The sequence below is a fragment of the Urocitellus parryii genome, chromosome 3 (assembly GCF_045843805.1).
Source record: "Urocitellus parryii isolate mUroPar1 chromosome 3, mUroPar1.hap1, whole genome shotgun sequence".
NCBI classification, from domain to species: Eukaryota; Metazoa; Chordata; class Mammalia; order Rodentia; family Sciuridae; genus Urocitellus; species Urocitellus parryii.
The window spans coordinates 154704619-154717208 of record NC_135533.1 but is presented as its reverse complement, the minus strand read 5'-3'; the positions used below and the strand labels follow the sequence as shown (position 1 = coordinate 154717208).

The following is a 12590-nucleotide window of genomic DNA, read 5'->3' as shown; positions in this document are numbered from 1 at the left end:
CCAATTTCAAGATAGATTTTTTTTTCTATTTTTGTGGGGAAAAAATTGGAATTTTGATAAGGTTTGCACTGAATCTATAAGCATTTAGAGTACTATTGAAATCTTACCAATATCAATTCTTCTGACCATGAACATGGGACTTCTTCCCATTGATTTATGCCTTCTTTCATTTCTTTCAGCCATGTCTTATACTTTTTAAGTGTACAAGTCTTTCATCCCTTTCTTTAAGCTAATTCGATGTATCTTCTTATTCTTGATGCTAATTTTAATTGAATTGTTTCCTTACTTTCCTTTTCAGAGTGTTGTAAGTGTATAGAAAGGCAACTGGTTTTGTATGTTGTATCTTGCTACTTTGCATTCATTCATTAGTGTGTGTGTGTGTGTGTGTGTGTGTGTGTGTGAAGTCTTTAAGGTTTTCCATAAATAAAGTATCATGTCTTAATAGAGATAAACTGGGCTACAATATGTTTTGCTTCACTTGTGTCTTTAAGCACAGCCTTTTGGCTCTAGAGGACAGGGTTCTGTTATGTACCTGTGCCTTGTCTTACAACTATGGTGAGGATGAGGCCATGAAGGTTAGCCCTGCTCAACCATCTGATTCCAGATGGGAGCAGCCACATGCAGGTTGCTGGTGAGTCTGACATTACATATCTAGCCAGTTTCCCTGGTATTTTTCTCATTCTGAATACCAGGTTTAGTTTTTGTTGTTGTTGTTGTTACCTTGAAGCAACCATACAGAAAATTGTCCAGCAGCTACAGGTCCTTCAGGGCCCAATACCTGATCCCCCTAAGCAGAAGCTTTCCCAGCAACCCTCTGATTTAGTTATAATCTCAAGTGTGAGACGGCATTTGCTGGTAGGCTGTTGGGAGACCATCCCCAGGTCAGGTTTCTTCCCGTCTTGCCTTCTGGATGAGTGGCAAGAGGACCCACCAGTACCGGGATCAGACTGGGTACCACAGGGAATATACAGCTGGCTCAGAGGAGCTTGTGTTTCTTGGAATAGTGCTTTGTTTTTCAGGCTAGAAGCCTTGTGGGCAACTTGACCCCTGAGGTGGTGACCCATCTGGCAGGTGAGGAACTGAGGGTCACACTTTGGATTTCTCATTACATCTGGGTTTTTCTTTGAGGACAGACTTCTTTGATGGAGGATAGGAAGAGTAGCACTTGAAAATGTCTTTTTTCCTGCGAAAGTAGTGACTTAGTTCTAAGCAGCCTTTTACATATGATCTTGGCAATGCCAGGACCAATGCCCAGGCCTGGCTACCTTTACCAGGGAACCTGGCCTGCTTTGGATCCATTCAATTCCAGGGTAAGATAGACACAGGTCGAAGCCTGGTTCTGTCACATGCCTGCTTGGAGGATCCTAAATCAGCTTAGTCTCTTTGAACCCACGTGGAGTCCAGCTGTTTCTCACCACCCATTAGTATCATCAATGTCTCCTCTACTCAGAATTTTCCAGAAGCTCCACAGCTCCCTCTGTGTAAGCTGAGCCCTACTGACAACCCTTTATCCCTTCTTAGCCTAGGCCCTGGCCCCTTGCCATTCTCATCTTCTCTCCTATTTCATCCCTGTTTTTGTTTTTTTGTTGTTTTTGTTTTCAAGTTTCTGGGCCTTGTTTCCTCAGACCTTTGCATTACCCTGTCCCCTGCCTGGGACCCCTGCTCCCAGGGAACCACATTGCCTGCTCTCTGGGTTCATTCACTTGTTTTATCCCTGAGAGCCCTTTCTAACCTGACTAGTACAGCTGGCTCAATTTTCTAACCTCTCTCTTGTTTCCCTCCCTGGTCTAGCATTTAGTGCTGACATACCATGTATTTACTCGGTCAACCCACTTAATGTCTGTCTCTCCCTGACCCCAGGATAGCTTTTTCTGTAATTTTGGATAAACAAGTGGATTAGTGACTAAATAGCAGGAACGGGCAACATAGTCCATCAGCCTGGGGTGGTGCAGCTTCTTGGATGTAAACAATGTACCTGTGATCCAGTCAGTTCCCACTTCAGTGTTTCTGTGAGCTGCCTGCTGCTGGATGTTCTTTCCTGTCCGAGCGCTTATATGGTTTGCCCAGAATTGGATTCCAGTTGGGAACATGCAGCTCCAGTTCTATTCCAGAAACCTGGGTTGATTGCCAGGCATGGTGCAGCATGGAGACAGGAAAGGCCTCAGGGGCTTTGACTGCAGCCTACACTACCCAGCTATGTGCCTTGTGTGGGTTACTGCAGCTCTGCACCACAGCTTCCTCCCTCTCCTTGCCAGTTCTGTCACAAGGACTGGTTGTTTCTCAAAATGCCCTCAAGCTTGTACTGAGGATTCCAGGAGTTCATGGGATGGCAGAGAAATAGAAAACAAGCAGATGACTGAGATGGTCTCAGAGTCCTTAAGTGCTGTGAAGAAACAGGAGAGGAAGGTGTGGAAAAGGACTGGTGGGGAGGAGAGGTCTCAGGAGTTGGGTCTTTAGCTGAGGCCAGAGTGCTGAAAAGTATCTGGTATTGCCCAGATACAGAGAACATTCTAGTTAGTACAGAGTGGTGCAAAGGGCTCAAAGGTTCAGGGCTTCATGAACATGGTCAGGGTTTGGAGTTCCCTTGTTTCTCTGAAGAAAGGTAGAAGTCTCTGGGTGGACTGGGTCATAAGGGCTATTTACTGGCCATGCCTCTTGCTCATCTGCCCACTCAAGTCTTGGTCTTAAAAACTAAAGGACAGCAGGGAGAATGGGCAGGTGCACTGTGGCCTGCTCACCCAGTGGAGCATTGGGCAGTGATGAGGGAGGGTTCTAGCCCCCTACTGGAATCTTACAGGCAAAATGCTGAGGGAACAAAGCCAGACCCCAGAGGGTCCATCCTGTGTTGTTCAGTAATGTTCAGTTTTAGAATAGGTAGAACTAATCTGAGGGAGGGGGCGGACATTGGTAAATGCTTCTGAAGCCCAGGGCTGTTTTTTCTGGATCTGAGTGTTGGCTTCCTGGGCATCCACTTGTGAAAACTTCCAACTGCACACCTAGGCCTGGATACCTTTGGCTATGTGTCACATGCTGTGAGGGGTCTGTAGGGGGAACATGGGAGGAACTGGCTGTTGCCTCTGTTGCATTTCCAGGCTACCTCTTGCCTTGCCACATTGGCACAGGTGTAAATGCATCTGTGACATGTTTGGCAAAATTATTTCCAAGAGGAGTAAGCTCTATAAAGCAACAGAATTTGGGCATAGATGATGATTTAAGACAGGCTCAGGGACAGTTTTCTGATCAGTAACATTTGAGTTGAGTCCTTTCTGGTCAACAAAATCACATAAAAATCAATTGCCATAGGGTAAAGAGCAGATAAAGGAATGATGAGGATCCAGGGAGATGAATAAAAGTGAAGTGAAGGGGCTGGGGATATAGTTCAGTGGCAGAGTGCTTGCCTAGCATGCATGAGGCCCTAGGTTCAATTCCTACCACCATGCACAAATAAAGAAAGATGAAAAATAAACCTTTAAAAAAAAAAAAAGTGAGATGGCCAGAGCCCCTTGGAACATTTGTGGGGTCAGCCCATTTTGCAGATGGTGAAATGGAAGGACAAAGGCTAGCCCAGTTCTTAGCTTGTGAGTTGTTGGCAGGGTTCACTCTAAGCCTCGTGGCTCCAGAGCAAGCTGTTCCCATTTCCTCACAGCCTCCTAGGCTGAGGACGGTCCTGCCTGCTCTCACTTTGCACTTTGGTTCTTGCCACAGCTGAATATCCATGTGGGAAACATCTCCTTGGTGGACCAGTTTGAGTGGGACATGTCAGAGAAGGAGAACTCACCAGAGAAGTTTGCCCTGAAGTTGTGCTCAGAGCTGGGCTTGGGCGGGGAGTTTGTCACCACCATCGCATACAGCATCCGGGGACAACTGAGCTGGCATCAGAAGACCTATGCCTTCAGGTAGGATGGTGTATGCCTCTCTCCCTCTCTCGCATCTCTAACCACTTTGGGGAAATACTTCTCTGTGGGAGCTGTAATGCTTTCACAGCTTTCTTGAGCTTCTCAGTGACCTGGCCATGGTCTGTTTGTCGGCTCTGACCTTTCCCTGCCTCATATCTCAGCAGAACTCACCAGTCACAGGCATGTTGGAGGCACTTAATAGGGTCCCTAGCAAAGATTAGAGTTCTGTCAGCGGGAACCTGACGTCCTTACTTCCATTTTCCCCACATCCTCCTAGGACCACACCTGAGATCTTTTGCCCCTCAATCCTCCATCCTCATAGCAGCTGCTCCCCAACTGTCGTGCTATTCTGTCCCCTCTGCATTCTGTCCCAACCTGTTCCTTCTATCAGGGTTGCCCCCGCCCATGTTCCGTTTGTTTTTTGTTTTTTAGTTGTAGATGGACATTATACCTTTATTTTATTTATTTTTATGTGTGCCAAGGATCGAACCCAGTGCCTCACACATGCTAAGCAAGCACTGTACCACTGAGCCACAACTACAGCCCCCCATGCTCTTCATCTTTGTAAAACAAGGCCCCTCCCCTCTCACAAGCATTAGGGAGTCCTCTGGCAGCTTCTTTCTGGATATCTCTGCCTGGTGAGTATACTGCAGGACTAGGTGCCATACTGAGTGCCACTGAAGAGGAAAAAACATCAACCTGATCTCTGCCTGCAGTATCAGGCTGGCTGAGTAACTGAAAGTGTGAACACAACCTTCAACCCCTCACCAACACCAGATAAATAAACCAACCCTTCCAGGCTGAGCGCAGTGGCATACTCCTGTAATCCCAGTAGCTCAAGAGGCTGAGGAAGGAGGATCGCAAGTTCAAAGCCAGCCTCAGCAAAGGCAAGGCACTAAGCAACTCAGTGAGACCCTGACTCTAAATAAAATACAAATAGGGCTGGAGATGTGGCTTCAGTGGTTGAGTGCCCGAGTTCAATCCCCAGTACGTCCCCCACAAAAAATAAAAACCCCTTTCAGGCCAGTGGACTCTGCTTGTGGCCTCCGAAAGTCTGAGGGCTCCTGCCTCAAGCCTGCAGGAACAGAAGCCCCATCATTTCTTTCTTTTTTTTTTTAGTAGTAGATGAACACAATACTTTTATTTATTTTATGTGGTGGTGAGGATCGAACCCAGTGCCTTACATGTGGCTCACCACTGAGCCACAACGCCACCCCCCACCCCCATCATTTCTGATCTGTCCTCTAAGTGCCTTTTTTGATTGGAATGGTGTCTGGAGTGGGGCTGCCACCAAGTATTACTTCATCAAAACAGGTGTGAGGGTTGATTACACCCTTCACACTGTCATCATTCATTTGCACTGATCACTCAGGGAAGACAGACTCAAATGCTACAGGAGGATCAAGGGCAAAGATTTTTTTTTGCAAAGATTTGACAATTCATGGAGCTTTTAAGTAGGTTTGAATCTTAGCTCACTTTCTTGAATATCCCAAGAGGCGTCTTTTTTAAGGTTTCCCGTAAATCTGAGCAAGAAAGAAGGTATGAGGCATACCTTTAACCTTGGAAACAGCTGAGCCCTTCAGGCTGAGTGCTTGCTGTGCGGAGATGCACATCATTGTCACCTGTGGTGACCCTCCTTCAGCTCTGCCAAGTGGTTTTGTTTTCTACATTGGGGATCAACCCTGGTGTCTAGCCCACTTCTCTCTATTCCTGCAGGAGGGCTGCCTGAGGGTGCAGTCATGGTGTCTCCTGTGGAGCCAAGGCCATTGGATCCAATGGGCCCAAGAGTAGTCTAGGTAGAGTTAACTTTGAAATCCTGTGACATTGCACAGGTCCTGGGAGTGACAGCAACACCAAGCACCCCCTCCTACAAGCACCAGTCAAGCTGGAATTCTCCTTCCCAACTGACAGGTACAGGTGACAGACAGGTTTGCTGCTCCCAACAGCCAGATACTAAGATGTTGACCTTCACTCAGTCATATGGCAGCCACCAATGCCCAAGTCAAGGTTCAGGAGATGAAGTTTTGGGGCCTCTTGATGGGTCCTCCTGGCATCCTTTCCCTTGGTGGCCAGTGTGCAGCAGCATCCCTTCTGTTCAGACCACATGACCTGAGCCATTAGCCTTAGTTCCTTGCCAAACTCCTAGTTGTGTCCAGTTCCGAGAGGCTCCAGAGGAACCACTGTTGAGGAACTCCTATTGAGGCAGTTCAGGATTCTGTCTGATCCTTTAAGGAGCATTGACCCTGTCCAGCAGCAGTCTCTAGTGCAGGTTTCAAACCCTTGGGACTAAAGACAGACTGCTAAAGACTTGGCTAAACATACATTCCCTCCATAGTGGCCTGCCAGGGGGCCTAGTAAGTGTTCCAAGCATCTCTTTTGGCACCAGGTAGGACTATTTGTGCCATCCTATGTGTCATGTCTCAACTGGGCAATGAGGATGCTCCCCACATTGGAAGAGACCTGGCAAGGACTGGATGGGGACCTTTTGTTAAAGGGTTCCTAGACTTTACAGTCCAAGAGCAGAACTGCAGTTCACTGTGGCAAGGCTAGAAGCCAGAACTTGTGTCTCCTGACCCTAGCTCATATTCTACCCACTGTCCCATCCCACCTCGTGGGAATTTAACTGTTCTCCCAGGGAGACTCTTGTCAACCCTGCTGTGCCCTACAGGGCCTGCTTCAGGTTATGCTGAAGCTCTAAGCTCTGCCCACCAGCCCTGAGGTTTTTTTTTTTTTTTTTTTTTTTTTATAACAGCTTTATTAAGATACAATTCACAGGCTACAGATTCACTCATTTAAAGTATACAAGGCACTGGTTTTCAGTATATTCACAGAGTTGCAAAGTCATCACCACAGTTAATTTTAGGACACCCCAAAAGAAAGCTCCATACCCTTTAACAGTCACTCCCTGCATTTTCCAAGTGTCTTAGACCTGGGCAACCACTATTCTACTTTCTATGAGTGGATTTGCCAATTCTAGACACATACTATAAATGGAGTAATTCACTATTTGGTCTTTTATGACTAGCTTCTTAGCATACTACTTTCAAGGATCATCGGTGTTGTAACATGTATCAGAACTTCATTCTTTATGGCTGAATAGTGTTTCATTTTATGGCTGTACTACCTTTCATTTATCCACTCATCAGTTGATTGGCTTATGGTGTTTGTTTCTACTTTTTGCTACTGTGAAAAATGCTAAGAACATTCATGTATAAGTTTTTGTTTGATCACTTGTTTTCAATTTTCTTGGGTATATATGTTTATGAGTAGAAATGCTGAATCAGATGGTATTATCCTATTATTTTATCATTTTGAAGAATTGCCAGATTGTTTTCCAAAGTAGCTGCTCCATTTTACATTCCCACCAGCAATGTGAGGGTTCCAGTTTCTCGAAATCCTTGCTAGCACTTATCTGTCTTTTCTTTCTTTAGTTTTTTGTATCATAGCCATTCTAGTGGATGTGAAGTAATTGGAATTGCATTTCCCTAATAACTAATAAAATACATCTTGTCATGTATTAGTGGCCACTTGAAAATGGCTTATTCAAGTCTTCACCTGTTTTTAAATTGGATCCGGGTTTTTGTTTATTTTTTGGTACTGGGGACTGAACTCGGGGCCACTCAACCACTGAGCCATATCCACAGCCTTATTTTATTTTGTATTTTATTTAGAGACAGGGTCTCTCACTAAGTTGCTTAGCATCATGCTTTTGCTGAAGCTGGCTTTGAACTTGCAATCCTACTGCCTCAGCCTCCCAAGCTGCTGGGATCATAGGTGTGCACCACCACGCCCAGCTACTGGATTGGGTTTTTATTATTATAAGAGTTCTTTATATAGTCTAGATACAAGTCCCTTAACAGACATGATTAGTATGGTTTTTCCTATTCTGAGGTATGTCTTTTCACTGTTCTTGGTAATTACCATGTCATATCTAAGAAACCATTCCTAATCCAGTCTGTTGTCCCAGCACCATGATGAAAGACTGCCCTTTCCCCACCCATCCAGGAAGCTTGGTTGCAATTGTAAGAGTCACATCGAATTTGGTCTCCTCCTTCCCAGCTGATGGAAAAGCTATTGACACTTCATTTTCCCTTCAGGTCTCATTTATACAGTGAGGATAATAATGCTTCTCAACTTATCTGGTTGTTTTTTGTTGTTGTTGTTTTGTGGTTTCCCCTAGGTCTGAACCCAGAGTCTCTTACATGCTAGGAAAGTACTCTACCACCTAGCTACATCCCCAGCCCATTGTAGTTTAGTTTTAGTTTTTCTTTTTTCTTTTTTTTTTTTTTTTGAGAAAGGGTTTCACTAAATTGCCCAGGTTGGTGGCTTGGTGGCTTTAAACTCACAATCTGCCTGCTTCAAACTCCCAAGTAGCTGGGATTACAGGCATGTGCCACCATGCCCAGCTTCAGAGCCTGTTTTGTTATATGAAGTCACAAAAGTAAGATCACATTGAAAATAAACCTGAAGCTACTCAAGGAACATCAGTCCCACTATGACCTCAGGCAAGGCCCTCCTGTCTGGGTGTCTTCGTCCCCACCTGGACACTTTAGAATGAAAGGAACATCCAGAGTCCGTGGCAGCCTGAAAGCCCATGAATCAGAATTTTTCTCAGGAGGAATGGGAGTCTCCCAGGGGCCCAAACTTCTTAGAACTCAGGGAAGCATCTCTCTGCCTGCATGTCCCCCCAAACCTGAGACAGTCTAGTGCCGCCTCCAGGCTCATCCTTACATGGTTGACTGGAACAATTCTTATTTTAGAATAAATCCACTGGAGTGGAATCTTCCCAGAGTAAAGGGAGGTAAACAAAGAAGCCTCTGGGTCTGCTCATCAGCTCTTGTTTAAATTCTGAGGAAAACATGTTTTGCTTCCCTCAGCGTGGGCTTGGTGCCTTTCATGTCTGCCCTCCTAAGGAAGACAGCCAGGAGCCCTGGAGGTGAGGGATGATGTTTGGGGTCTGTGGCTAGACTATTCCTGGATTGCCAAACCAAGCTGTTGAGGAGGAGTTAGCCCTAGGGGACCACAAGGGTGAGGGCTGCCAGGTCCTAGGCCTCTGAGTCACCAGCATGTGCTCAGGCTTCCTGGCCTCTAGGTCTCATGGGCCCCATGGGCTAAGCTTCAGCAAGAGGTCAGGCCCATTTCTTCTGGGGCTAGGGCAGCTCTGGTCTGTGGTACTAGCCTCAAACAACACCCTGGACCCAGGCAGGAGGGCCCAGGGTCGTTGAGACACCTTCCCCTCCCCTCTCCAAGCTAGGGAGAATGGCTCCCAGCCTGCCCTTCCCAGGCCATAATGGGTCCTTGGTTGCCAGTGCAGGGTGTGTGTTGGCTGGTGTGTTGGTGAGGGGCCATGGCTCTGCAGTCAGCCCTAGGGGAATGCTTCTCTGCAGCTGATCAATCATATCACCTTCAGGGAGGCCATTTGAGAAGGTGCCTGGCCCCTACGAAGTTTCCTTGATGGAGGGATGTTGGCTACTTTAATAATAATAATCCTTGGGGCTAGAGATTCAGCTCAGTAGTATAGCACTTGCCTAGCATGTGGGAAGCCCTGGGATAGATCTTTAGCACCACAAAAAAAAAAAAAAAAAAAAAAAAATGTTGATAATCCTTCAACAACCCTTTACAGCACTAGATATTGTTCCTATATTCTATATGAAAACCCAAGCAGCCCTGCCAGGGATCTGTTCTATTTTAGCCATTAGTGTCTGCCAGGCATCTCCTAGGACCCTGCCTGCCTTTTTCTCCTCCTAAAGCTGATGGGCACTGCACAGTGGCAGGCTTCGGGTGGGTAGGATTATGGTAGAGTAGGGTAGGGAGACCACTCAGCTAGAGAGAGCAAAAAACTCTAGAAGGCCAGAGTAGCAAGGGGGAAGGCCAGGAAGGGAAGGAGAAGATTATGGTTAGGGCTTTCTTCTGAGTCTTTCTGCCAGGCCAGGGGTTCAGCGCAACACGTGAGTAACTTCTTAGCTTCCTGTTGCAAATCTGAAAACCAAAGCCCAGTGAGACAGCAGCTCAGCCATACCTTTCCCTCTCCAAGTGCTCCCATGTGCCTAACCCCGTGCGCTCTTAACCTTTGCCCATGCTGACCCCACCCCTACTTCTGTGCCCACTTGGCCAGAGGAGGGTACAGGGAGCCCCTCAGGGTGGAGCTGGGCTCTCTGAGGGATTATAGGGTTGGGCATGGTCCGAGGATTTGGTTTCTGGTTCCAGTTCTGGCAGCCAACTGTCTGGCTGTAAGCAAATAAGCTAGTTTCTCTGGGGCTTAATGTGGACCCCATGAAGTGTGCTAAGCTGCAAGTGGGTAGAACACTCGAGTAGACCAGACCAGACCAGCAGCCCTCAGTTAATGATGCAGAGGCCTCCTCCTTCCACCCTCCATGCTGTCTCCTTGATCAGTGGGTTCTGATGAGTTACTGCACTGGACAGAGTAGGACAAACGGGCCTCGGACTTCCAGCTATGGTCCAGTGACAGTAGCCTGGCCTAGTCCACACTTTTCTGTCAGTGGAAATTACTTCCACAGCCCCCTTCCCAGTCTCTCAGACAGTGATGGTGAGGAAGCAAAGGAACTGTTGAGAGTTGACTTTGAAGAGAGGCTGCTGGGTCGTGGGGCTTTTATTGCTGGGGGAGGCCCTGGTGTCTCCAGCAGCTCCCTTGAGGTTCAGGTGACAGGCGTATCCCCCAGCTTCCCCTATCAGCAATGCTGCTGTGAGGAGTGAGGACACAGAAATGGGTCTTGGCCCCTGTGTGGGCCTAGTAGCAGAGGCAAGTGAGAAGTAAGAAAAGGCCTACTCTTTTATGCTGTGCGCTGGCCACCTCTTGGAGGGCTGGGGTATGGGAGAACAATGGTTTCTGGGGACTTCCCTATTCTGTGAATTGACCATTGTTCCTTTCACTGCCTCCCCTCCCCAGTGAGAATCCCTTACCCACGGTGGAGATTGCTATCCGGAACACGGGTGATGCTGACCAGTGGTGCCCGCTGCTGGAGACCCTGACTGATGCTGAAATGGAAAAAAAGATCCGAGACCAGGACAGGAACACAAGGTATCCTGCCCCTGTGCCCCAGTTCTGTTCACAGGAACCATTATCTAGGCAGGGGCAAGCCACCTCTTTTCCCCTGTGATCTGTGGGCTCTGGAAGCAACCTATGTTGCTAGAGGAAGGTTCCTGGGTGTTGAGACCTCTTCTGTCCCCCAGGATGGGTTCCCCAGAAGAGAATAAAAGCAAAATTTCCAGTCAGATCTGACCATAGCCAGAGCAGATTTCAGGGTTCCTGGAGAGGCGGGCATAGCAGACAGGCAAAGCCAAGAGAAGGCTGGGAGCTGGAACTAGCCCCAGTTGACCATCCCCTCCCCTCCTCTAGGCGGATGAGACGTCTTGCCAATACTGCCCCAGCCTGGTGACCAGCCCATCGGTGCTTGGCTCCCACGGAGCATCTCAGAAGATTGGACTGCCTCTCTCCTTCCTCTTCTGGCAAGGAGACAACCCGGTGCCATCCCAAGGGACAGGGGGTGGGGTGGGCTGCAGAGGTGGGAGGCCTCCAGGTGCCCTCCCCCAGCACACATTCCATTTGCTGAGCCCCAGTCCTGTCCTCCCAACACCCTCCCCCAGTGTCTGGGGTCAGGAAGAAGCTTCGTTTTGGGTTGTTTTGTTTTTGTATAGGAGCCCCAAGCAGGGCTAGCAACACTTTTTAAATAAAAGGCAATAGGTCATGTTCAGTTTCTTCAGTGTCTTGGCATAAAAATAATAGGAGAGCCAGGAGTAGGACCAAGCAGACTTAGAGGAAGAGGGTGTTGTGTGGCCTAGGCTGACATGCCAAGCTTCACCCTTCCCTGCCTCCAATTCCCAGGTAGATGACAGATGGAGGTTAACAGAACTCCACTTTCAAGATACCCCAGCACCCTCTAAGACCATTGAGGCAGAGCCCAATATGCTTTTCTTTGAGCCTTCCAGCTTCTTATTGGACACTTATGCTCAGCATGTCCTTATAGAGGAAGAGAAAGGAGAAGTGTGATTGTGTGGCTCGGGAGAGGGGCTCAGCTATCTTCCAGTGATACCTGCTCCTGCTGTCTTCACTTGGCCTTAGAAAAGAAGTGCAGGCTCTCCCGTTTTATGTGAACAACTCCAGGGCACACATTAAACTGGGGTCTGTCTACACCTGTAGCCTGAGCCAGGCCTATTGTGAGGAATGTAACATACCTAGCCTAGTGCTAGCTTTTAGGGTTGATATGGTGTGTACAGAGGAGACCCAACTCACAGCCCCCCCTCCCCACTGTGCTTCTGATGAGACTATTGTATCATACCTTGTCTGTAACCATGGAATTATACCCATTCTAAAGAATGACTTAGGCACCATGAGGATGGCATATGTGGGTCTCTTTGCTGAGCCAAGCACTGCTTGGCAAACTGGGCACATAGCTTCAGTCTTACTAAAAACAATGACCCCAGACCCCAACCACCTGGGCAGTTGCCACCCTTGGCTGCTGGCAGGTCCTCTCCTTGTCAGGGCAGGGCTGGGGGCAGGTCAGAGACTGTTGTCTTCCCTGGGCACATGATAGGGCCCCCAAGCAACCTGGCTTTCAGCCTCAGCCTGTGCAGGCCAGAGGTAGAGCTCTTGAGTAGGGATTGGGGCTTTGAGCATGACTGTTCCTGGGAAGGAGAGCAGCTTGTGACCTGAGTAAAGCTCTCCTCTCACCTCCT

General features: G+C 47.9%; 1 protein-coding gene across 2 annotated transcripts in view; it reads left to right on the top strand.

Moving 5' to 3' along the window:
- Smarcb1 (SWI/SNF related BAF chromatin remodeling complex subunit B1) overlaps positions 1-12192 on the top strand; it is a 32322-nt gene extending 20130 nt beyond the window's left edge. The window contains exons 7-9 of one of the 2 annotated variants that reach the window (XM_026381244.2): positions 3706-3896; positions 10804-10935; positions 11254-12192. In XM_026381244.2, the coding sequence (XP_026237029.1) occupies positions 3706-3896; positions 10804-10935; positions 11254-11293 (363 nt within the window). In that variant the 3' untranslated portion in view covers positions 11294-12192. The remainder of the gene's footprint in view (positions 1-3705; positions 3897-10803; positions 10936-11253) is intronic. The other variant, XM_026381243.2, reaches the window with a different exon arrangement.
- Positions 12193-12590: the final 398 nt, after the last annotated feature.